Genomic DNA, 21,673 nt, shown 5'->3' on the forward strand with positions numbered 1-21,673 from the left:
ATATAACAACCCTTTCCTAAACCTTAGTGACGCCTCATAAATTCTGGCCTTCCCTGGCGGGATAACGACCCTCTCTGAGTCTCTAAGATCTTCATAAATTCTGATGCCAGGGCCAGCAAAAATGTAAACTTGTGTTATGCTCTTCAGAGTGTTGTTATCTGTAACCCCCTTTGTGTAACTTTTTGGGCTATAAAACTGGGCCACAAAGAAGCCTCGGGGCTGTCCTTGGCTCCCACGATTTTGAGGGGCAAGGCAGCCGGGCCGGTCGAAATAATAAGCTTGCTTTAATTTGATTTTAATTGGAGTCAGTGGTCTTGTCTTGCGTTGTGGCCTAACACTACTTCTGGTCCAGAGCTGGAGCCCATACTGGTTTCGACGCACAAGATGTAATTCTTGAGAGCCCGAAGAGAAATGCCGAAGACCGGGAGGCCCAGAACAGAACAGGGGTGTGGGCCGTTTCTGCGGGGACTGGGTGAAGGGCAGGAGGTGGACCCTCCATGACTCTGGGGGATTGCGAACAGGAATTTCCCGAAGTCACAGGAGGCCTCGGAAACTCCGTGTCTGAGGGCGGAAGCAGCAGGATGGGCCGCAGTGGGGGGTCCCACACTGCCCCGCCCCTCTACGGGGCTCGCTCGGGCTCGCTGGCCCTCGCCGCGAGCCCGGACCTCCACCGCCGGGGCTTCCCCGCGGGCAGCAGGCCCCGCCCAGCGGGCAGTGGGCGGAGCTCGACTGTGAGGCGGGGCGCCGGCGGGGCCTGGGTCGAGGGGCGGAATCTGCCTGCGGGGCGGGGCGGGGTGGAGTTCGGGCCGCGTGGCTCCGCCCCAGGGGCGGGGCCCGGCCGCCATCCGCAGCTGCGTTCCACCCTTCCGGCCCGGCGTTCTACCAGCTGCTCCTACTTTCCGCCCGACGCCCGCTAGAGGCGGACCGCCGCCGCGTTCCTTCCTCGCGCGGCCCCAGCGGCGCCCAAGCCCGCAATGTCCGGCCCCAACGGGGACCTGGGCATGCCGGTGGAGGCGGGCGCGGAAGGCGAGGAGGATGGCTTCGAGGAAGCAGGTGATCCAGGGGGCTGCAGGGACGGCCTTTGCTTTTCCAGGGGTGCCCTCCTGGGAGCGGGCACGGGTCGGGGACCGGGCTTTGAAGGGTCAGAAGAGCCCGCCCCACCCGGCCCTGGGTGAATCCCGAACTACAGGCGCCGGCTCGGAGGTGCAGGGCGAGCACCGTGAACGGATCCCTGGGAACCGCAGCATGGGGGGAACCGTGGGCAACCAGCCCCGTTTTACAGATGGGGAAACGGAGGCAACTTGAGGGGCTCGCCCATTTGGAATTTGCTCCAGCCACTTCCTTCGCCCCCGCGGGCGGGGCCGAGTTTGGCGAGTTTGGCTCTACCGGAGCGACTCATTGGGGTTTGCTGAGTCAGGACCCCCAGCCATCTGGCTTTGCTGGGGTAACCTGCCTCCAGAGTATCCTGTTGTGTGCAGAGCACTGTGGGAGGGCCGGAGAATCATCAGTCCGGGGCTGTTTCCCCCTCTATAATGTAGGAATAATGATTCAGTGTCGCCTGCATTGAGATGGGTCAGGAGTAAAGGAAAAATTGAATGGAAAATGCTTAGCGCTTTCCAGAAGGCAGGTATTCATTCAGTAAGTGGTTATTATGGTCGCTTTCTTTAGTGTAGTAAGGATTGGTGTATTAACAGGATTTTGTAAATGTGGGGTAAGGATGGATTATGCTTTTTGTTTCTGTTAACAGCTTTATTGAGCTATAATTCACATACTATACAGTTTTAGGATTTTAGTATATTCACATAGTTGTGCATTGATCACAATAGCTTAGAACATTTTAATCACCTAGGGTCTTCTTTTAACAAAGGTACAAGGCCTTTCACTTAGGGGACAAGCATTGGGCTACTAGACTTGCACTGTTGACCAAACAGTGTGGTTACTGCTGGTAGCCCTGTTGGGGGCATCAGGAAGGGCCTCCCAGAGATTACATTTAAGTGAATGTTGGCAGATTCACAGGACAGTGGGGAGAAGCCAAGTCCTGAAAGACTTCTAAGTACCCTTGATACAGATAGCTGGCCTGGAGTGGTGTGGAGACACCCACCTCCCCCATTCCTTTTTCCAGTTTGTCTCTGACACAGTGCAAAATATTTATGGTAATGACTGCCTGTGGCCAGACCCTATCTGAGCTTTTTTTGTGTGTGCTCTGCAGGGGGAGTCAGACCCAGGACCTCATGCATGCTATACAAGCACTCTTGTGGCTGAGCTCTTGATACATTTGAAAACTTGTTTCTTAGCCCCTTTTCCAGAAGGGAACTGTAGTGACTGCAGTAACCCAGAGAGCTGGAACTCAGACCCAAGGGCCCTGATCCCCGAGTCAGAGCTTCAGTGGTCACCAACCAGCTATACGACCCTTGGCTGGTTCCTTTCTTCTGAGGCTTCAGTTTCCCCATCTGTACCATGAGTGGAATAGACTTTAAGATCAACAGATTCCCAGGACTCTTTGTCTCTGAGGGGTGCCCATTTGCAAGAACACAGGCACATTTGCACCCCCAGTCCAGACCTCCTGGGCCCTGGCCTTTTCCATCACCACCAGCCGCTTCTCCTCTGGTCCCAGACTGGCAGCTGAGTGCTTCTGAGTCATGGGCTGGCTCAGAACTGGGTCCCGCAGTGGGCACAGGCCCAGACCTTGGGTCCTCAGGGACACTGCGTTGCAGAGAGGCCAGTCAAGAGTGGCAGTAGAGGAGTGAGTGCCAGGTTCTAGTGGAGACTAGGGAAGACATCTGGGAGGCTGCATTTGAGCTGGTCCTTGAAGGGTTGTTGAGGCTGAAGCATCGTAGGTGACAGAGACAGTTGAGCAAAGGCAGAGGTGGGGTCAGAGCTTCTTCCACTCACTCATTCATTCATTCAACGAACGCCTACTTTGTCAGTGAGGGCACTGGGAAGACAACAGCAAACACAAGACCAGTCACCTCTCAAGGAGCTTTATTTGAGTGGGCGACACCCACCACACAAAATAACCACAGCAGTCAGTCCTGAGGGGAGGCCATGGAAGTGAGCAGAGGCAGGCTGGGGGATCAGGACAGAGGACTGATCTGGTCTGGGACACTGGGAAGAGTCCCTGTGGTGTCATCCATACTGAGTCTTCAAGGGTGAGTGGGACTCATCAGGGAGAAGAGGAAAGGAAGACAGGAGGAACCCACACACCCCAGACAGAGGCACAGCACATTCAAAGGGCCTGAGGTGAGAGGATAGGAGAAGACTTGGGAGATGGGGCTAGAGAGAGGAGCAGGGGCTGGGTCCCATTCCAGAGCCTGGGAGAGTCCACTGGGTGTTTTGTCCTGAAGGCAGAGGGAGACAGGGAAGGGCTAGAGAATGGGGCCTGCCTGGGACAGAGGCGTTGGTTGCTCTAATCAGGAATGTGGGCTCTAGGCAGCTGCTGAAGGAAGGGCAAAGGATGCTTGGGACTGGGCAGGAGCTCCCAGGCAGGACACTGGCTGACTGCCCTGCGACCACCCTAACCCTAGAAAGAAAGTTGTTGCGCTAAAGTTTTATCTCTTCAAAGCCTCTTTTGGGCTGTCTACCCATTTCCAGATAGTGACACTGAGGCTCAGAAGTAGGGACTTGCCCCAAGCCCTTTTGGAGTCAGCTGGGGGACAGTGGGGTGTGAGTCCTGAGGAAACACAGGAACTTGGCTGTGTTCCCCCTTCTTCCCAGAGTATGCGGCCATCAACTCCATGTTGGACCAGATCAACTCCTGTCTAGACCACTTGGAGGAGAAGAACGACCACCTCCATGCCCGCCTTCAGGAGCTGCTGGAGTCCAACCGGCAGACACGCCTTGAGTTCCAGCAGCAGCTCGGGGAGACCCCTGGTGATGCCAGCCTCTAGGCTGCACGCGCCCCACCAGGCCCCAGCCCTGCCTCTCTGGGCCAGACCAGCCGAGCACTCACCACCTGGCTTAGACACCTTCTCACGGTCTGGCCTTTGGGTCTCCTGGTGGGTCTGTCACTGGGCCAGCCCCCACTGCCCAGCATCCTTCCTGGGGCCAAGTGGGGACCTGCAACCCCGCCACTTGCCTGCCTGCCCAGCTCCTGAGTCCTCCACTCCTCCCAGGACCAAGGGTCCACATTAAACGGGTCCCCCATACCACTGTGCCCCTCTTCTCTGTTTGCTGGGATGAGAACTCCAGTGGCCACTGGAGGGGAATGGGGTGGTCAAGGCATCTGGGCGCATCTGCCAGGGGTGGGGTTTGTGGCCATCTTGGACTGGAGGGTGCAGTGAGGTTGGGGCCTCCTCCCTACTTGGTGTGTCCCTCCCTGGCCAGCAGCTGCTTCCCAGCCTGGCTGACATGCAGTGGTGGCCCAGTGGTCCAGTGGTGCTGGACATGCCCTATGGCCCTGTGGCATGCACTCAGCCTCCCAGAGTACCGGGGCCTTTAACAAGACAGCTGGGACCAAGACAGGCTGCGTGACCTTGGCATTGTCCTGCTCCTGGCCTGAGTCTCCCCAGCCGGCCACTAGCAGGCTGGACTGGTTGCCTGTCTCTAAGGGTCTTCTTAAGAGAGAAGACAGCAGAACTCAGGAGCCAGTGTGGTGTGGGTCCCCTCCTGATGGTCCTGCTAGCGCTGCCTGGCTGGAGGCCGCAGCCCTGCTGAGGAACCAGGAACTCAGAGCCACAGTGCCTGAGGGGCAAGGACCCCCACACCTGCACCTCAGCTCCCACGAGGTCCAGCCAGAGAGGCCAGCATGGGCATCAAGCTCACACCTGGGTCAAATCCTGGCCACTTGCCAGCTCTGTGACCTTTGGCAAGTCACTTGACCTTGCTAGGCCTCAGTTTCTTCATCTGTAATTTGGAAGTAGCCACAAGACCACCTTCTAGGGTGACAGTGAAGTTTATCCTAACCCTGATAACATTATTAAGAGGGAGACAGGCTTAGAGAGGTCAATGCCCTGTGAGTCCTGGTTTTCAGGGAGCCTGTCATTGGTCTCCCCGTTCTGCCCCGACATGGTCCCCAGAGAGGCTGGGCCCTGGTTAACGGCCTAGCCGTGGTGCCCCCTTCCCCTGGTCACCAGACAGAAGTGCTGGTGGGAACTGCATCACCAAAATTACCTTCTTTTATTGGATTTTGAGTAAAAACACCAACCACGTGTCAAAGTTATGCACATACACTCCTAGAAAGCATTAGTAGATAGGGACCCAGAAGGGTCTAGGCTCAGGTTTTGAGGCGAGTTGAGCGCCGGGGAGGGGGTGGAGGGTTGGGGGGTTGAGCTGTCACCTTGCTGGTGGTTTTGGCCACGTCCTGGGTTCTGGGCTGGCTGGGTGGGCGGCCGCTACTGCCATGGGACGTGAACAGTGCAGTCAAAGCATTCCGGGCATTGATGGCGCACCGACGGCTCACGGGCCGGGAGGTGGGGCTGGGGTTCTTGGCTGCCTTGTATTTCTGGATACAGAGGATGCCAGAGAAGTCAGGGCTCTCTGCCTATCTGGGGTGCTCCCAGCCAGCAATTCCTTCCCCAGCCCCAGGCAAGACAGCATCACTGCTGTATGACCCCATGTAATACTGTCAGCCTCTCTGGGCCAGAGCTCTGAAGTTAATAGCCTGGCCCTCAGCAGCCCCCAGAACCATAATAGAAAGAGCCCAGCCCCATACCAGCTTGGATTTCCTTCCAGTTGTGGGAGTGTGCCTGGAGCTGAGGCTAAGCATAAGAGAGGTGGCCACTGAGCATCCCCATCAGCTTGGTCAGAGGCTGGGGCCCTGGGTAGGGCAGGGTGGGAGGATGTTCAGCTCACCTGCAGGTTCTCAAAGTGGGCCAAGGACTTGCAGTGGGAGAGCTGTGCGCCCGAGTTGCTGTGGTAGAACTTGTGGCAGATGCGGCACACATAGCCCATCACAGGCACCAGGAAGTCCACACCTGAGGGACAGACAGCAGGGTCCACACACGTCCCTGGAACCAGCCAGGTGTCCGCCCTCCCTAGGGGCCCATTTGCTCCCCATCTTCTAGGCAGGAGTAGAAGAGCCAAGAAAAAGCAGGGCATAGGCTGTCTGGCCAGAGCGTCTGGGCTGGCATCTGGGGGTGCCTGGAGGCCGAGCCCCAGCAGCCCCCGCGTGCAGGCCCAGGGCCGGGCTCTTACCGTATGCAGTGTTGGGGCTGTAGGTCTCCGAGCCCTTCCACTCCTCTATGGATATATCTCTGGACCTCACCTGGAGACATGCAAGCGTGTACCTTGAATTCGACTCCCTGAGACCCCTCCCAGACAGGTCAGTAGCCTGGAGCCCACCCGTGTCCTCAAATGCAACATCCCCTGGACTTCCAGGCTGTTGTGGGTGGCATCTGCTGGGCCTTGATGTGCTCCTCTTGCTCCCAGAGGCCCTTCTGGTTTGTGTTTTCTAGCCTCCACTCAATCGGTCCCCTCCTCCAGGCAGTCCCCCTGCTCCTGTTTTGGCGTAATCCACACCAAGTCTGCTCAACACAAAGTGTCGCCTCACTGCAACCCCATGACAGCCCTCTACAGTTGCACCCATTTCACATTAGAGGACACTGAGGCCCTGGAGACATAACTCACTTGCTGGTTTGTGGAGGGGCGGGGTGGCGAACCCCGGGAGCTCAAGTCAGAGTCCAAACTCACCTGTGAGCCCCGCCCGCTTCCCGAGTTCCTGTCCAAAACCACAGTGACCTCGGTCCTGAGGTGGGTTTCAGATGGGGTTCAAGGACCCGCATCTCACCTACTAGACCTGAGCCCCTCTCATAAGAAGCCATTGTCTCTGGCCCCGTGGGTCTCTGTGTCTGCAGCGCCCGCCCACTCACCAGGCAAAGAGTGCCAGGAGTGACAACCAACCCCTCTGCTGTGCCTTTCCGGGAACCACCCTGGACTGTAAGGGGGGCAACCAGGCAAGGACCAGGCCATGGTCCTCACCTGTCCCTGTGTCCAGCACCAGAGCCCAGCTCAGAACAGGGGACCGGAAACATCTGTTAAACTGGGACGAATCCAATTCTTTGCAAGATTCTGCAACGAATCTGATTCTCCTGGGAGGCAGCAGAACTGGGCCAGCAAAGGCTGGGGCTGCGGAGACCCGCTTCATGTCATCCAATAAGATGAAATGCCAGGACAGAGCATGGTGCCTGCCCAGCGCGGCAAACAGGAAGTGCTCAAGAAATGTCAGCTGCTAACGTCATCACTGTCGCCTTACACTGAGTCCTGCCCACTACCTAGCTGCTGTCTCTGCCTTTCCCGACTCTGTCCCACCCTTTCCCTTCCTCCACACAGGCTAGAATCTCGGCCAGCCTCCCAGAGCCCTGCACGCTCCACCTGCCACTCAACAGTTAGCCTGATGCATAATAAATTGTGGCCAGGTATGGTGGAACAAGCCCACGATCCCAGAGACTTGGGAGGCTGAGGCAGGACGATCCCAAGTTCAAGGCCAGCCTGGGCAACTTAGTGAGACCCTGTCTCAAAATAAAAAGGGTTGGGAATGTAGGTCAGTGGTAAAGTGCTCCTGGATTCAAGCCCAGTATCTCCCCCCGCCACACATACAAAAAAACAACTTGACATTCATTAGTTTCTACAAATGCCAGCCCACTACCAGGCCCCCAGGGTTGGAGCGAGGACCCCCTAACTGACTCCCACAGCCCACCCTAAGCACCTGCTTGCAGAATTCCTCCTCAACCTCAATCTCTTCTTCTTCTTCTTCTTCATCCTCATCCTCCTCTTCTTCATCACCCTCAAAACAACCCACGGCATCCACCGTGATGAAGTGGTCCTCGTCTTGGCCAGCTATCTCCTTCTCAAGCGTCTTCAGCTGCCCAGGGGAGTAGGTGAGGGGCTCAGGTCAGTTCTGGGCAGCCACGATGCCACACACCCCTCAGTGAATCCCTCTGGGACTGCTATGGATTAGGCTGGGATAAACCTCAACCTGCTGTGTGGCCTTGGCCAAGGCTCTGTACCTCTCTGGGCCCATGTCCTCTGGGATGGGTGTGATTACCTCCTTGGCCTTGTCCTTGTGCCCCTGGGACTTCACATGCTCTACAAACTTGCGGGGAGTCTTAAAGTAGCGGTTGCAAATGGTGCAAAAGGGTCGCAAAGACTGTTTGGCGATCTGGGGAAAGAAGAGCAAGCCATGTGGGGTAGGCAGTGTCCCCACGTGCAAGCCCCTGACTAGTGACCAGGCAGTGCCCAGTAAGGCTTCACCTATCATCCATAAAAGTAAGACCTTCCACATCTATAAAAAGCCAGCGAGGCTCTGCTCCTGCCCTGGAACACACAAAACCACATCTCTCCCCTGTGTGGTGAGCACTGAGATGGGATGGCAGGTGGCAATGGAGGTCAGAGACAGGACACAAGGGAGCCGCCAGAGGACCCCTATGCCCATGGAGGAATGGCAGGGTAAGCTGGTGCCACGCCCACACTGGACAGATGGGGAACCTGGAGCCCAAAGAGGAAGCATGGTCAGCTTGTCAGAAGCCACGCTGATGGACAGACAGATGGAGACAGACACTAACTCTCTGCTGGCATCCTGGCTCCCCTCCCCAGCCTCGCTCGGAGGAGAGGCAGTGCCTTCGAGGCATGCAGCCCTTCTACCTTGTGGTCCTGCGTCCTGCGGTGCTGGATCAGGTCCCCCGTGTAGTAAACCTGGCAGGTGTTGCACCAGCGTCTCGGTGGAGGCTCTCTGGTGACAATCCAAACAAGCACAGTGTGACACTATGTTCCAGTGGGAAAGACACCAGCTCTCCCAAGCGCTCCATGGATGTGATGCAACTCAGGGGCTGGGGTGTGGCTCAGTGGCAGGGTGTCCTTAGCCCTGCTTCAAACCCAAGGGAAGAGTGGGGAGGGCCAGGGCTAGGCCTAGAGTCAATGGCTTGCACCACCAAAAAAAAAAAAAAAAAACCCACAAGTGTTCCAAGTTAGTGAAATTAAGGGCTCTACAAAATAAGCAGATTTACATCAGTTTTGGGGGATGTAAGAACCTAGCCCAACATCCACTGATGAAGTCATGTGAAGTCCTGGTCAGACTGTGAGGCAGAGGGCTATTCAGAGGCACAAAAACTGTTCACTACCTCCTGCAGGATGATTCTACTTTCTACTTTTTAAGAGGTAAACACAGATAGGATCATGGGAGGAGGCGGGCCAAGAGACAATGTTTATCTCTGGGCGATGGGATTATGGGAGATTTTTATCTTCTTGTGTGCGCGCGTGCGCGTGTGTGCGCGTGTCCCTGTGTGTGTGTTCTTGTATTTTCAAAATGTTAACTGAAGCCAGGTGCGATGGTCCCGCCTGTGATCCCAGCAATTTGGGAGGCCGAGGCAGGAAGATCACAAGTGTGAGGCCAGCCTGGGAAACTTGGTGAGACCCTGTCCCAAAAATAAAAGGGGCTGGGGATGGGCCTCAGTGGGAGGCCCCCTGGTTCAATCCCTGGTACCAAGAGAAAAAAGAAAACAGGGAGACGGCTGGGCTCCTGCGGACACAGGTGCTGCCTTTTGCCAGGTCACTGTGTGCAGAAGCTGGGGCAGTGGGTAATCTGGCGCCTACAGGAGACAGAGCTTCTCTATATAATAGTGTCCCCTGGATCCTCCTTCCGTAGCCTGTCCTGCATATGCAATTTTCATCTGACACGTTTCAGGTTACCGCAAGCTCCCCGCAGACCTTCCTATTAGTGGGAGGCCGCCGCTGGTCTAGCCCAGCCCCAGCTTGGATGTTTGGTGGTTCCCAGTTCCATTCTTTCACCATTACATTAACTGCAAAGAACACCTCTGTGAGCTCCCTTCTCCTGTGCTTGTCATTATTCACCTACAGATAAAACCACGGAAGAAAGTGCTTCTCAGGGAGAACCCGCTAACAGAGACATGAGCTGCCTGTGGGGGGACAGCCACCTAGCTTCTGGTCACATGAGGAATGACAGCAGGGGCCAATCAAGAGCCCTTCTTGTCCCTCGTTCCAGCCTGGGGAGGTTCGAGCTGCAGCCTGGGTACACTCTACCACAGAACCCCTGATCTCTGACTGAAGGTCACTGTCTGGCCTGTAAAAGGGTCCCCCGGGGCCTCTCGGGTTTGTTTGAATTCTGAATGAGCAGTTAACGTTTTGAAATGGGGGTGGTGTCACACGCCATCTGGGTTTCTAGATTCTCCTGAAAAACTAGGAGAACTTGAGCTGAGAGGCAGCTGTCCCGTAGACAGAGCCCATGTCCTGCAGTGGCCCAAGCCAAAAGTCCTGCTTCTCTGATGACACCTGCCAGCCCCTGCAGGTCTGTGATGGCTGCTGGGTCCTGACAGCTCCTGCAGCTTCCCCCAGCCCTTCTCACCCCAAGCACTAGTCCCAGAGCCAGGAGGGGGGATATTTCTGACCTCATGATGAGAGGGGGACACAGGAAACCCTCATGTCAGGCCACAAGATGACCTCATCCTTACCACTGGATCCCCACAGTTGAGGTCACACAGGCCAGAGGGGCAGGGCTCTGTGCCACAACTCACCTCCCTTCTACATGGTTGGTCACACTGTTCCTGACTGGATGAAACCTTAAGAGACTGTCAAGAATTCCTGAACCCAACCCTCATGGGGCCATTTTTCAGGTGGGGAAAACTAAGGTCCAAGGTCATTGAGTTAAAGGAGCCTCTGGGGAAGGACAATGCTTAATCCAAAGGCAGATTTTGCAGAGGACAGATTTAGGGCTGGGCCTGTGAGACTGCCCACCCCCCAGCACTACCTCGTGCAAGATGATTCTACTTTTCACTTTTTAAGAGGTAAACACAGATAGGCTCTTGGAAGGAGGTAGGCCTTCTCCCACTCACTCCTCTTCTCTCTCCAGGGCGTCCCGGGGCATGGGCAGCAGGGACAGGAGACAAGCTTGGCTCATGTGCTGGATCTCCCCAAGCCGCTGCTGGTGCTGAGCCTCCGACAGGTGGTCCTGGAATTCCTGTAGCATGAAGGAGCCAGGCATGGGCATGGGGGGTGGGCCCCAGAACATGGGCAAGGGCAGGCCAAGGGGGACGACTCCAGCCAGACTTCACGGCCAGCCTGCCATCTCAGTGAGGTCATTTCTTTTACAAAACAGCCCTGCGGGCCAGAGCAGGGACACTAAACTGAGCAGAGAACGAGTATACACACAAGCCAGGTCTATGCCCTGGAAGAAAGGGTCTCAAAGACAGAGAGCTCTCTGATTAACACAGGTGTCCGTGCTCTGCCCTGGGGAGGCACCGAGTAAGAAGTGACAACAGCAAGAGCAGCAGCAACATAGGTATAAGCCTACTATTTTTTATGTTCATATTTTTTTGATACGAGGTCTACTGTGCCCAGAAAGGCCTTGAACTCCTGGTTTTCCGGCCTTGGTCTCCCGAGTTGCTGGGACAACAGGTGCATGCCATGATGTGCGTGCGGCCAAGGCTGCTATTATTGATGCCACACTCACTTGCCCAGGATTCAGGACTTCAATGACAAGTCACTGAATCCCCAGAAGCCCCAGCAAGGTGGGCCCTGTATGTTTCCTCGTCTGCTGCCAGAGGAACCAGGAGCAGGAGTGGAGCTTGCGTGCTGAGGCCCTCCCAGCTGTGCAGGGCTAACTGGAACCCGGTCTGCCTGACTACAATCCCACCCTCCTGGCTGGTCAGCAAATGCGGACCAATGGAGGCCCAGCTGCCCGGGGCAGGGCTGGTGAGCCCAGTGCTTACCCTGCGGCAGCGGTGGAAAGGGCAGTCTGTGCAGGCCATGGAGACCCCCACCCTTCCTGCCCACCGCCCTTCCCTCGGGCCCGGCTCTGAGCACCTGCTGGCTGGTGCAGCTGGCCTTGCAGATGTAGCAGAAGAACTGGAGAGCCTGCCTGGAGGGCGCGGGGGCCGCAGGGCTGGCGGAGGTGCAGTCACCGGGACGGGACACAGGCGTGAGGGACACAGTGCTAAATGCCCGGCTGTTGCTGCTCTGTAGGATGGTGACCTTCAGGGAGCCCCCGGCACCCCACATCTACAGCAGGAGCAGGAGCAGAGCTTCCACTATCTGGGTGCCTAGGGCAAGCCAGCCCCAGGGCTAACTGCCTATGAGCATCGTCCCTAGAGTCTCAGACAGTGGGACTCTGGGCTGGCAGGTGAGGTACGGGAGCTCACAAAGTTAGGATGTCCTGTGGCCAGGACTGGAGCCCGGACCTGCCCAACTCCAAAGCCCACCCGCACCACCTCGTGCAGGACGGGTGGGGAAACTGAGACCCGAAAGGGAAGGGGCCTGACCGCAGCTCCACTGTGAGCTGTGAGCCAAGCCCCACAGAGAAGCTACCACGTGGGTGACGATGTCCCCTATGAGAGGAGACTGAGGGCTCTAGTTTGGGGAAGGGCTCACTGGAAGGGACTCTTGTCACCAAAAGCACCTAGAGGCCTTTGGAGCGGAGGCTGTGCAGGCAACTGACAGTGGTGGCGGGGATGGGGTGGGGTGTTCATGCAGACAACCCCCCCCCCTCTGTCTGCTGCCCACGCAGCCAGGCAGGGCTGCCGTCCCTGCACATGCGGGACATGCACAGAGCCCCTGAGGTGGCCCAGGCAGGGGTGCCATTCCGCCATTGCCCTCTGGGGCTCTCGTGCTGCCACATTCCACTCTACCCACCCCCAGCATCTCCCTGGCTCTTTTTTCACATTCTCCCACATCCAGGCCGCTGGCTGGCTCCTCCTGGCTCGCTCCCACGCTGACCTGGGTATCCACTGGCTCCGGAGAGGCCACCTCTGTGCCTGAAATGACAGGTGTGCACCTTTTTTCAGGGTCCCTCTGCCTTCTCTGCCCACAGCCAGGACCTTGAAATCCTGGGTTCCAGGCCCAGCCGTCAGGCTCTGGCAGCACCCGTGGCGGCTGGACAGTACCAGGGAAAAAAGAAGGGCCTGGGCAGAGCCGTGCCAGCACCAGCAGGGCTAGGAGCCACCTCACTCACCTCCCCCAGCCTCCACTGCATCGGGCGCCGGTGCCTCCAGCACAATGGCATGAGCCGGAGCTGGCGTTGGCTCGGGCGCTGGCACATACCCCGGTGGCTGGGCCTGCGGCTGACCCTGGGTCTGCACTGGCACCTGAGCAGAAGGCTGCTCTGACGGCTGCTTCAGGGCCTGTGCCTGCATGTGGCGCTGTGGCTGCGTCTGTGTCTGGGCCTGCTTCTGCCGCTGGGGCTGCACCTGCTCTGGGGGCTGTGAACGGGCCGGTGGCTTCCCCTGATTCTGCTCCAGCCCTAAGTGCTCGGGGCAGGTCTGAGTTTGTGCCTGTTTGTGCAGTTTTGGCTGCACCTGGGTGTCCGCTGGCGGCATCTGTGGCTGAGTCTGTGGCTGTACTTGAGGCTGGAATCGTGGCTTCCCTCGGGCCTCCAGTGGCTCAGGCAGCATCCCTGGGGTTTGCGTCTGCTTCAGTGCTGTCATCCGGGTCCATGGCTGCCCTGGAGGCCCGTTCTCTGAGGGCTCCTCTGACCTTTGGATCAAAAGATCAAAGTCATGTCTTTCAAGAGGTTGCAGAGGTCCCCAGTAAGGTCAAGACCCAATTCCAACTTTAGCTCTTCCACTTAAAAGTGAGGGCTTTGGACAGTTCCTTGGCTTATCTGGGCCTCAGTTTCCTTCTTTTGTTTTTTCTTTTTGTGGTGCTGGGGACTGAACCGGGGCCTCATGCATGCTAGGCAAGCACCCTACCACTGAGCCACATCCCCAGCCCTAGACCTCAGTTTCCCCTAAATAAATTGGAGAAGACTGTTCTCTCCCACAGTTTGCTCACAAGCATCTAAACAGCCTTGTAAACACCTACTCTCTAAGGTCCCAGGGGCGCATGTTCACCTCTCCAACCTGCCACCACTCAGGCTTCCAGGTGGCTCAGCCTCAGTGAACACCAGGGTCTGACCTGAAGCCTCCCCAGGGAGGAGCAGAAATAAGTCTCACCTCCCTCCAAACCACAGGCCAAAGCCCCTCCTTGCTCCAACTCCACTGAAGGGCGCACCCACTATCTTTGCAGGAATGAGCGCAGGGCACCTGGGCCCGGGGCGCTGCCAACATCAGTTACCTCTTGGTCCTCTTGGCTGGTGGCTCCGAGGCCTCACAGGGCTTAGGCTCAGGTGCTCGAGTGTGTTTTTCGCTAGTGATGGCCTCTGGGCAGGGGCACGGCCCCTGGTCTGAAACAGAGGCGGGCAAGGAGAGAGAGATCAGGCAGAATGCGTGTGAGTTCCAGGTGGGCCCCGGCTCTCCCCACCAAGAATCCCTGCCTCCCACATCTGCCTCCCTTACACTGACCTTGCTCCCACTGCCCCAACCCACACCCCCTCTGAAGGGCCAGCAGCCTCCCTCCCTCACCTTCAGCTGTGTCCAGTTGGAACTCTCTGGCTTCCTCAGACCCCTCTGGGGGGTCTGACCTGTCTTCCTCAGGCATCGTCTGAGAAGAGGAATCCTGCTTCCTTTTAGAAACCATTTCTGACCCCTACCACCCAGCTGTCCAAGAGCAGCCCCACAGGACCCTCTGGCCTCAGGGTCTCCACTCTCCCTTGGCCCTCTGTGTGTGTCCACGCTGGCCCTGTCTCTGGTCAAGTACTGGGCCTCTTCCTGCCCCACACCTTTGCCCGAGCCTCAAAGGCATTTCTTAGAGGAAATCTTCCTGACTCCAGATGAGGTCCAGACCCCTTGTTCAGGCCACCAGGCCTTCAGCTTCCCTTCAGAGGCATTTTCCAGTCTTAACTGGTTGGAGCATTATTTGCATTAAGTCTCTCCACCAGCCCCTGAGATCTGCAAGAGGTCAGGCCAGAGGCCACATGTGCACTACTCACCAAGGCCCAGTTGGTTCCTGGGCACCTGGGAAAGGCTCCCAGAACCTGCTGCAGCCTCTACATTCCTCCTGCTAAGTCCACTATACAAGGCTGAGCAGGAAAGACAACTGAACCCCACATCATTGCATCCCCAAAACTACCTACTCTAGGCCCCTCAGAAACTACCCAGCTCTTACCCCGCACAACAAGCTCCCCATCTGGGGCTCATGGGCCTGATCCTGAGCCTGTCTCGCCCACCCCAGCTCTGAACCATAGTTTCCCACAAGTGGTTCAGAAGTAGAGTGTGGACCTAGCATGTGCCAGGCCTTGGACTCCATCCCCAGCACTGCAAAAAGCCAAATGAATAAATGCTACTTTTATTTTAAGAGGGAACCGCCTACAAAATTTTAAACTGTCTAAATTAATTGCCATACATAGAAGAAAAAGAGAAGCTGGTGATACAGCTCAGTGGTAAAGCACTTGCCTAGTGTGCGTGAGGCCCTGGCTTCAATCCCCAGTACCAAATACTAAGAGGAAAAAGAAAGGTAAACGCACCTGGGGTAGCACAATCTAAAGGTTCTTATTCACCCTTTCCCTGATAAACACACAAAGGCTGAGACTTGCACAAGGAACCACCTCCTCCCAAAGCATCCTGTCCCTGAGCTTCCTGGTGGTTCCTTCCTGGTGGTTCCCACACACTGCTCCTGAGTGCAGTTTGGAATTTTGGGTATTTTCTTGGTCCTGAGGTTGGAACCCAGGATTCTGCATGTGCCATGCAAGACCTTTACCAAGTAACTGACTTACATTCCCAGGCCTCACTCTTTTTTTTTTTTTTTTTTTTAAACTCAGGGCACTCAACCACTGAGCCACATCCCCAGCCCTATTTTGTATGTTATTTAGAGACAGGGCATCTTTGAGTTACTTAGGGCCTTGATAAATTGCTGAGGCTGGCTTTGAACTTGTGCTCCTCCTGCCTCAGCCTCCTGAGCCACTGGGATTACAGGTGTGTGCCAATGAACCTATTCCCAATTCACTTTTTACATTAATCACAGGTTGAAATGATAATATTTTTCATATGCTGAGATAAATAAAATATATCAGTAAAATTAATTTCTCTTGTTTTTGATCTTTTTAATGTGGTTACCAGAAGACTTTAAATCACACATGTAATATATTAAATATCATATTTTTATTTCCACTAGGCGGTGCTGCTTAAAGAGAAATGTTGAGTAAATAAGTAAATATAATGCTGGTATAATACTGGTAAAATCATATTGGTGGGGCTGGGCTGTAGCTCAGGGGTGGAGGGCTTGCCTAGCACATGTGAGGCACTGGGTTTATCCTCAGCACCACATATAAATAAATAAATAAAATAAAGGTATTGTGTTTATACATATATAAAATATTGGGACCGGGCATGGTGGTACACGCTGTAATCCTAGGGACTCAGGAGGCTGAGGCAGGAGGATTCAGAGTTCAAAGCCAGCCTCAGCAACTCAGCAAAACCCTAAGCAACTTGGCGAGACCCTATCTCTAAACAAAATTCAAAAAAAGGACTGGGGATGTGTCTCAGTGGTTAAACGTCCCTGAGTTCAATCCCAGAACCAAAAAGAAAATCACATCAGAGAAACAGGACTATTTGATTTGAAATCTGGGAAACACTAGGCGAGTGTGACCCCCTCCCCAGTTCACAGATGAAGACCCCCAGGCACAAAGAGGAATGTGGCCCACCTGAAGGCCCGGGCAAGCCCTCCCAACCCCCACCCCAGACCTGCCCAATCCCAGTCACCACTCACCTTGCGATTGGTGAAGGAGGGGGCCCGGCTCTGTTTCTGGGGCATCCGCCCTGAGAGGTTGAGCTGGGAGGGATTAATGGGGACCCCAACAGGAGGGGGGCCCAGCAGGGACTGGCGGGTGGCCTGGGGGAAGAACTGTTGCAGATTTGGGGGTGCCATCTGGGGCGGTGTCAGGCTAGGGGCTGTCAAAGTCGGGGTGGCCATGCTGTAGCCCCGGAGGTTGCCTGCAGGCAGGAAGAGAGAAGAGGGCTCACACCTGATTGGGTGGTAGAGGCGAGGGTCATGGGTCAGCTCCCAAAGCATTCTGGGAATATCAGAAATTCTCAAGAGACCCTTCCTGCCCCAGGGCAGCCAGAGGGAAGAGTAGAGCATAAGGCTCATCCTACCTCAGACACTGTGGCAGAGGAGGCTTTAGGGAAGGTTTCCTTCTCTGCTGGGGGTTGAGGTTGCCCCCCCCCCCCCATGCCTCTGGGTCAGGGTCAGTGGCTTGAGCACCCCAGCAATCCTGCTCATTCTCAGGCATGCTTTAGGGCACCCCTCAGGTAAGGGAGACCCAGCACAGGGCCCACAGGGAGAACCGGCAAGAGTCTAGTCCCTGAATAATGAGGCCCCTCTGCCCCACTAGCTGCCTTCCATCAAAGGCCCACCAGAGCCAGGCACTGGGCCACGCATGGTCCATCACCGTGTCTGTCACCTGACCTGTCAGGCATCAGGGCAGGCATTGTGATCTTCCCCAACAGTAAAAGGGAGGAACAACTTGCAGGATCTCTATGAGGGGCCCTGCCGTCCACCTGCTGGTCGGGCCAGGATTCTCCTGATCCTGGGGGTCCCCTGATTCCTCTTTCTCCTGTCCTACCCATGCCAGCCACCAGCAGGTCCCATCATCTCTATCCACAACTCCCCAATCTGCTTCTCCTCCCCATCACTGCCGCATCCAAGCTGCTTCATCCCTGGCCTAAATCTCAGCTTCTCCCTGCACAAACCCTCCTACAGCTCCCTGCTGGTCAGGAATGAAGCCCTGGGTAAGGTCCAGCCCCGCCCAATCTCCTTCCTTGCTATTCTCCCCATATGTCCCTATGACATTCCAGTCACTTGTCCCTGTGCAGTCCTTCAGATATCCTGCCTCTGGGCCGGGCACATGCTATTCCCTCTGTAGAGGCTCCATCAACTCCACACACCCTGCAGCCCTCCCTTCAGAAGTCTCTCTCCCAAAGGCCTTCCCAGATCCTCTGTGTTCCCACAGCCCCTGATCCAGGGCAGCCGCATAATTTCCTTGCCTGCTTCCTGCTGACCCTTATCTGTCTCAGCTCAGCACCTCAGTGAAGGCACAGAGCCTGGGAAATGTTTGAGGCATGAAAGGGAGTTGGAACTCTGTCCCAGTGCTCAGACAGGAAACACAGGGGTTAAAGCCTGGGTCAGTTTTCCTGTAAGAGCTGGGTTCAAATCCAAACCACAGAGTATGAGGTCTGTGTCCTTATACAAATCTATACCCTGCTTTAAGCCTCAGTTCCTTTATCTATAAAATAGTGATCACCTCACAATGTTTTATGAAAATTCAATAGAATTCAATAAATATAAGTGTGCATGGTATATTGTAAGTGTTCAATTGATATACTTAATGCAAACACATACATACATATATGCAGAGAGCCAACCAATGCTTAAAAACAACAGGACAAAAGATGGAATACCTTCAAAGAAAGATAGAAAGGACATGGACAAGTCACAAAAAGAAATTGGGGCTGGAGCTGGGGCTCGGTGGCAAAGCACGTGCCTAGCACATGTGAGGCACTGGGTTCAATCCTCAGCACCACATACAAAGATAAATAAAATAGAGGCATGCTGTCCATCTACAATCACAAAAAAATAAAAATAAAAAACACAAATGTTTAACAGATAAATATAAAAATGTTCAACTGTACTAGCACTCCAGGAAATGTACATTAAAACATTAATGACATAGCTCTTTTGTTTTGCCAACCAACTTAGTAAATTATATGTATATGTATATATTTATATATTATGTATTATATATATAAAAAAAGAAGATAATACCCAATGTTGCCGTTGGCATGGTGAGACCGGCACTGTCATACGTGGCTGATGGCATTGCAAACTGGTCCAGTCCTTTAGGAAAGCAAGTTGGCAATATTTATCAAAAGCCATAAAACACCCATCCCTTCAACTCAGTCATTCTACTTTTGGGAATCTATTCAAAGAAAAAAGTCTCAAATATCACATTTTTTATTAAAATAGAAAAAAGAACAGCTGAGAAGACTTAGGTAAGCAAGGGCACGTCCCTTCGATGAAATATTATACAGCTGTTAAAACGGCTTTGGCAGAGAATGTCAAATTATATGGTTAAAGATCATGCTGTTCTATTCAGTAAAAAAGAAATAACACCCAGCCTCTCACTTATGTCAATCACAGTAGTCCTATACAATTCCACAAGTTTCGGTTTTCCCACCTCCCCGCCCTTTTTTTTAACATGTTATTTTTCTCTTTGAAAAGTGTGACTTTTAATATGCAAAAGTAAAAGGGGGAAATAGGGTTAGGCACATAGTTTAGTGGTGGAATTCTTGCCCAGCACCTGCAAGGGCCTGGGTTCAATACAGTACTGAAAAAAAAATGTGTGTGTGTGTGTGTGTGTGAGAGAGAGAGAGAGAGAGAGAGAATATCTGTGTATACACTGGGGGTCCTTGTGTCTGGGGTCCATTCTCATATACAGCTGTCATGTGGAAGTCAGTGTCAGCTTCCAGGACTATCCACACTCATGAGGCCCTGGCAAAGCTGACGAGAGGTGACCATCCAGTCAGCTCCTGCCTGTTGTGCAGGATCATCTTGGGCACATGATCCCTTTCTGGGCCTCAGTGTTTTCATTAGGGTTGTTGGTGTACCTTCCCTTGGGGTCATCAGTAGTATCAGGAGCAGCAGCCTGGAAGGAAGAGCTGACACTGTTTTCCATATGGGGACACTGAGGCAAGGGCACAGCCTTAATGCTCAAGGCCCACTGCTTAGGAGGTCTAGCTGGGCCACTGCTGGTGTGCTGTGTGACCTAGGGCAAGGGACTTACTTTCTCAGCTTCCGCATTGGCCAGATGGCATCTAATCTGAATGTCAGTGAGGTATATGGAGCACTGCCCAGAGAGCCAGCGTCATGGCCCAGGGCACTCCTCAGTCTGTCTGCAGATGGACCTGCATTCAGCTGAGCAGCTTAGAGTCTTTCAACCCCTGGAGCCTGGGTGTCCTTAACTGTGAGTCAGGGCACTCTCAGGGTCACTGTGATTTGGTGAGACTGAGTGCTTGGCTTGCTGGGGAGCCAGTGTCCACACAGGATGCAAAGGGGCCTGAGTCATACCTTGTAACTGCTGCAAAAGCAAAGCTCTCTGGAGCATGGAGCCATTGAGGAAGGAGGCCGAGTGGGTCCCCTGGAGACTCAGAAGCTGCTGCTGGGGCTGCTGCTGGGGGAGGCCCCTGTGTGTTTGGAGGGAGTGTCAGAGGGTGATTGGGAAAGTTAGAACCACCTTCCTCCTTGAGACCCCCATCTCCTGAGCCCACCCTCCCACACAGATGGGAGGATCCCCTTGGGGGTAGGAGGTGATGAGCTCTAGGACTCAAAACAAGGATGCCCCTGGGACAAAGGACTGAATGGAGGTGCTGCAAGACATGGGTGAGAGCTGAGGCCTCCATCCCCCAAGTGGGAAACTCACCTGCTGACAGCCATGGGCAAGGGGGCCTGTGGTGGGGGCTGCTGCAGCAGCTGCTGAAGCTGCAGCAATTGCTGCTGCTGCAGCTGCTGCTGCTGGAACTGCTGCTGCTGCTGCTGGTTGAACATGGTGGCTAAGGGAGGGAAGCGGAGTAAGGCCGGGTCCCCACCATGGGTCAGTCCCGATGCCTTCCCCTCGCCTCCAAGGCCGTACACACCAACCCACAGTCGCAAACACCGGCGCTGAGCTGCACAGCTTCACTCCCAGCCCTGCCAGGGGAAAGCCACATTTGTACCCCTTTCCTTCCAATCCGCCCCCAGTCCTGCCAGGCTCAGGATTCAGCCACTTTCCTTGCCAATTTCCTTCCAATCCTGCCAACGGTCCCTCCTCCAAACCCCCAACCTCGCCCCTCCAACTCTCCAACTCTGACGTTTCCAAGCTTCCAACATCCCCGCCCCCACCTCCAGTCGATCTCTGCATCCATCACTTCCCGATGCCAGCTACTCCCCACTCACGCCCCCTTTGAGACCGCCACCCTCTCCCTTTGTGCCTGTGTCGTGTCAATAACATCGTCACCCTCCCCCAACCTTTCATCTTCCTCCCTCCACATCCCCAGCCCCTGCGCCCCTCCGATGCCGCCGCCCCCTCCCTCGGCAGACACAGCTAGCACTGCCCCGCATCCCGAGCCCCCGCCCGCCCGCCCGCGAAGCCTGCAGCCTCCGAGCAAGTAGCCACGGTCGCTGCAGCCCTCCGCGTCCCCGCCCCCCACCTCGGCTCCCCGCGCGGCTTCCGCGGCGGCCACTGCGCAGCCTCCCCCAAGCGCTCAGCAGTCGCGTCGCCACACGGGAAGCGCCGGCCGCGCGCCAGTCACACTCGAGCCCGGTGGCTCCGGCTCGCGGGTTCCGGGACTCCCCGCAACACCGCGGGCGCCTGGACGCTCCGAAGGCCAGTGCCCTGGCGGGCCGGGGCAGCGCCCTCTGCAGGACCGGAGGTTCCGCTGCAGCCGGTGCCGCCAGAACCGCCCCGCGCGTCCGTCACGCTGCGGGCGCGGCGTCCGCTCACCCCGGGCCGAGCCGGGGCAGCTGCGGCGCGGCTCCCGAGGGCCAGGGGGCCCCAGGCAACGCAGACCCTCCGTCTCGCGTCCTCTGCATTGGGAAGGGGTGGCTCTGAGACTCAGGTCCTTCTGGTGCCTAGAAGGACGTCGCCAGGGACTTTCAGATGGACTCGTCCCTAACCGATGTCTCCGAGGCTGCCGCCGTCCCGTGATCCTGAGCCCCCAAGGGCCTGGGGTGCGAGGGGGCGACAGCCGGCTGGTGCACCTTCGGCTACCGGGCCCGCGAGAGGGCGCCCAAGGTCGCACAGCCCCGTGGGAGTTTGCCCTAAAAGGAGGCGAGGCGGGCTGGCTTGAAAGTATTTTTCTTGTAAGACTTGGCCAGAGAGGTG

The 21,673-nt window shown here is 55.7% G+C and overlaps 2 protein-coding genes across 5 annotated transcripts; one reads left to right on the forward strand and one right to left on the reverse strand.

Moving 5' to 3' along the window:
- Positions 1-852: 852 nt before the first annotated feature.
- Bbln (bublin coiled coil protein) lies at positions 853-4,145 on the forward strand. Its single transcript, XM_005321019.4, has 2 exons — positions 853-1,053; positions 3,715-4,145. The coding sequence occupies exons 1-2, from the start codon at positions 975-977 to the stop codon at positions 3,885-3,887; spliced, it is 252 nt and encodes an 83-aa protein (XP_005321076.1). The 5' UTR covers positions 853-974; the 3' UTR covers positions 3,888-4,145.
- Ciz1 (CDKN1A interacting zinc finger protein 1) lies at positions 1,729-21,200 on the reverse strand. Of its 4 annotated transcripts, none has more exons than XM_078048320.1 (19): positions 21,000-21,200; positions 20,448-20,499; positions 20,234-20,363; positions 19,882-19,997; positions 18,580-18,651; positions 16,525-16,748; positions 14,283-14,361; positions 13,996-14,104; positions 12,896-13,416; positions 12,577-12,698; positions 11,752-11,946; positions 10,782-10,906; positions 8,578-8,665; positions 7,982-8,095; positions 7,643-7,798; positions 6,133-6,202; positions 5,791-5,912; positions 5,276-5,440; positions 1,729-3,338 (listed from the first exon to the last, which is right to left on the reverse strand). In XM_078048320.1, the coding sequence occupies exons 3-19, from the start codon at positions 20,356-20,358 to the stop codon at positions 3,144-3,146; spliced, it is 2,598 nt and encodes an 865-aa protein (XP_077904446.1). In that variant the 5' UTR covers positions 20,359-20,363; positions 20,448-20,499; positions 21,000-21,200; the 3' UTR covers positions 1,729-3,143. The 4 variants fall into 4 exon arrangements, with proteins under 4 accessions (XP_077904446.1, XP_077904444.1, XP_077904447.1 ...); XM_078048318.1 differs by having other exon boundaries at positions 14,283-14,376; positions 21,000-21,199; XM_078048321.1 differs by having other exon boundaries at positions 1,729-2,935; positions 14,283-14,376; positions 21,000-21,198.
- Between the last annotated feature and the right edge of the window lie 473 nt (positions 21,201-21,673).

Source organism: Ictidomys tridecemlineatus, chromosome 4 (genome assembly GCF_052094955.1).
Source record: "Ictidomys tridecemlineatus isolate mIctTri1 chromosome 4, mIctTri1.hap1, whole genome shotgun sequence".
Lineage (NCBI taxonomy): Eukaryota > Metazoa > Chordata > Mammalia > Rodentia > Sciuridae > Ictidomys > Ictidomys tridecemlineatus.